This window comes from Cladosporium halotolerans, assembly GCF_011745625.1.
Source record: "Cladosporium halotolerans strain TM138-S3 chromosome Unknown Sca359, whole genome shotgun sequence".
NCBI lineage: Eukaryota > Fungi > Ascomycota > Dothideomycetes > Cladosporiales > Cladosporiaceae > Cladosporium > Cladosporium halotolerans.
In genome coordinates, this window is record NW_027191795.1 from 1 (window position 1) to 1990 (window position 1990).

At 48.8% G+C, this 1990-nt stretch overlaps 1 protein-coding gene across 1 annotated transcript; it reads left to right on the forward strand.

Annotated features, from left to right (window-relative positions):
- Positions 1–1503: 1503 nt before the first annotated feature.
- WHR41_09664 (uncharacterized protein) lies at positions 1504–1815 on the forward strand (the record flags this gene model as incomplete). Its single annotated transcript, XM_069378266.1, has 1 exon — positions 1504–1815. The coding sequence occupies one exon, from the start codon at positions 1504–1506 to the stop codon at positions 1813–1815; it is 312 nt and encodes a 103-aa protein (XP_069224765.1).
- Positions 1816–1990: the final 175 nt, after the last annotated feature.

Sequence of the window (1990 nt, forward strand, 5' to 3'; positions counted from 1 at the left end):
ATGCCGACGCTGAGATACAAGTCGGTAATACCACGGTTCCGATCCATCGTCTTGTGCTTTGCTCACAAAGCGAATATTTTGCAAACGCACTAGAAGGCAGCTTCTCTGAGGGTAATAGCAAGAAACTGGTGTGCCCAGCAGAGAGAGAACCGGCATACCTACGAATGCTTGAATTTCTGTACACAGGTGACTATAGCCACGAAACATTCGAGGTGTTGAATCAAGAAGGTGCGAGGATATATCATGTCAGGTGCCTTGGATATCGCTGACTCGAAAGTAGACGATCCTGAAATCATGAAAGATGCCCGGGTCTACTTCCTTGCCGATCCGTACATGCTGCAGGGCTTGAAAGAGTTGTCACTGGAAAAGTTCCGGTTGAGTTTTGCCGCACTTTGGGCAAGCGATGAGTTAGCAGAATGCATCGTAGAGATATACAGCAATACTGTGCATGAAGACAATGGCATTCGAGATGCAGTCATAGCTACGGTACAAAAGCACTGCAGACAGCTTTCGTCGAATGACGCCTTTCGAAACCTCATCGAAAGTAGAGGGAAGCTTGCCTCCGACCTGATCAGCGCTCTAAGTGCAAACATTCACAACTGGTATTGAACAGACATATTTGTATAGTAGAATGGTTGCTTTCGTCATTCACGCAGCTGGCTTGAACATCCTGTCGAAACCAGGCTTATCTGCAATGGTGCACGCTGCGTCTGCCAGTTTTAGAAGCGCATTTGATGTGCCCGAACGCCATTTAAGCACATGCAGCCATAAGCTGGATGGATTCAGACCATCGCTGCGATCTGCGCTCCTTTATCACAACCATTCATCAAGCCGAATTGCGTCCGGTCAGTAGCATTGCGCTTAGATCGGCAACATTGCTGCGGATATTGTGACCAACCCTGCTTTGCTCAATTATCGGGTGCCACGTGAACCCTCATCCAATGCATACAGCTTCGCGCACCCTCGCTTAGAATTCGGCCCACTGTCGCAGCCGCCCGCGAGAACGCATGGCTTCACGATAAGTCAACTGTAGTCAACCAGTAGCGCAATTTCTTGACTCAACAAACCGTAGTCTGGTTTCGTCAAGCGCCCACACGAGATTCCATTTTGTGCGACCTGACTTTACCGAGGAAGCCTCCGGCTTTCCAACGTGCTTTCAGAAGCCAACTGTGGATCTTGATCGACAATACTCGACATCGTATATTCTTCTACAAAGAGCTATCTCGAAAGCTCTCTGGATATCTCTGCGCGCTCGGTCATACCTATCACGCCCTCGTCTCGAACAACTTGGAACGGTATGGAGCGACGCAATCCTGTAGCCGCAGAGACTACATCATCCGTACTAATAAGCCACTTACTCAGCATTGCAGTCACCGATCCGCCAATGAGAAGTCGGAGTCATCGTTCAGGGACATGGCGTGCGTCGAAGTTCCCAAGGAGGGTTCAAATATGTTGCGCGTCAGAAAGCCATTTCAGTATGAAAGGGAGAGGTACTATATTGCGATGTCATACTCTTGTACACCTACACCTGGGCCCGAGGACACGAAGAAAGGTAGCTACGCTGTCTTCGGATCTCAAGGCAGATATCCTCGCCGTAGCAGGGTCCGCGACCAAGTACTTGAGCGAGTTTTCGCCTACGCCAAAGCAAAAGGCGTGCGCCGTTTCTGGGTGGCAAAGGAATGCAGTCCCCAACGTGATTCAGAAGAGAAACCAATTGGCATGGATTCAATGGATCTTGTCTACAGTGGGAGCAGATACACCATAGGCCTTTTGGTGATCATTCTACAAAACCAGAACGGAATCAATTGTCTCTAAGCACTGATGATGGTGTTGTGAAACTGGGTCCCTGCCCCTAAACACTGCAGCTGTTATCAGCTTTTTTTTTTTTTTTTCATACTGCATTCAAGCTAAATAGCTTATGGCACGTCGGCTATCTTCGCGACAATCTCCATGGCTTCCAGGTTTGCTCCCGCCTTGATCTTTACTCGTA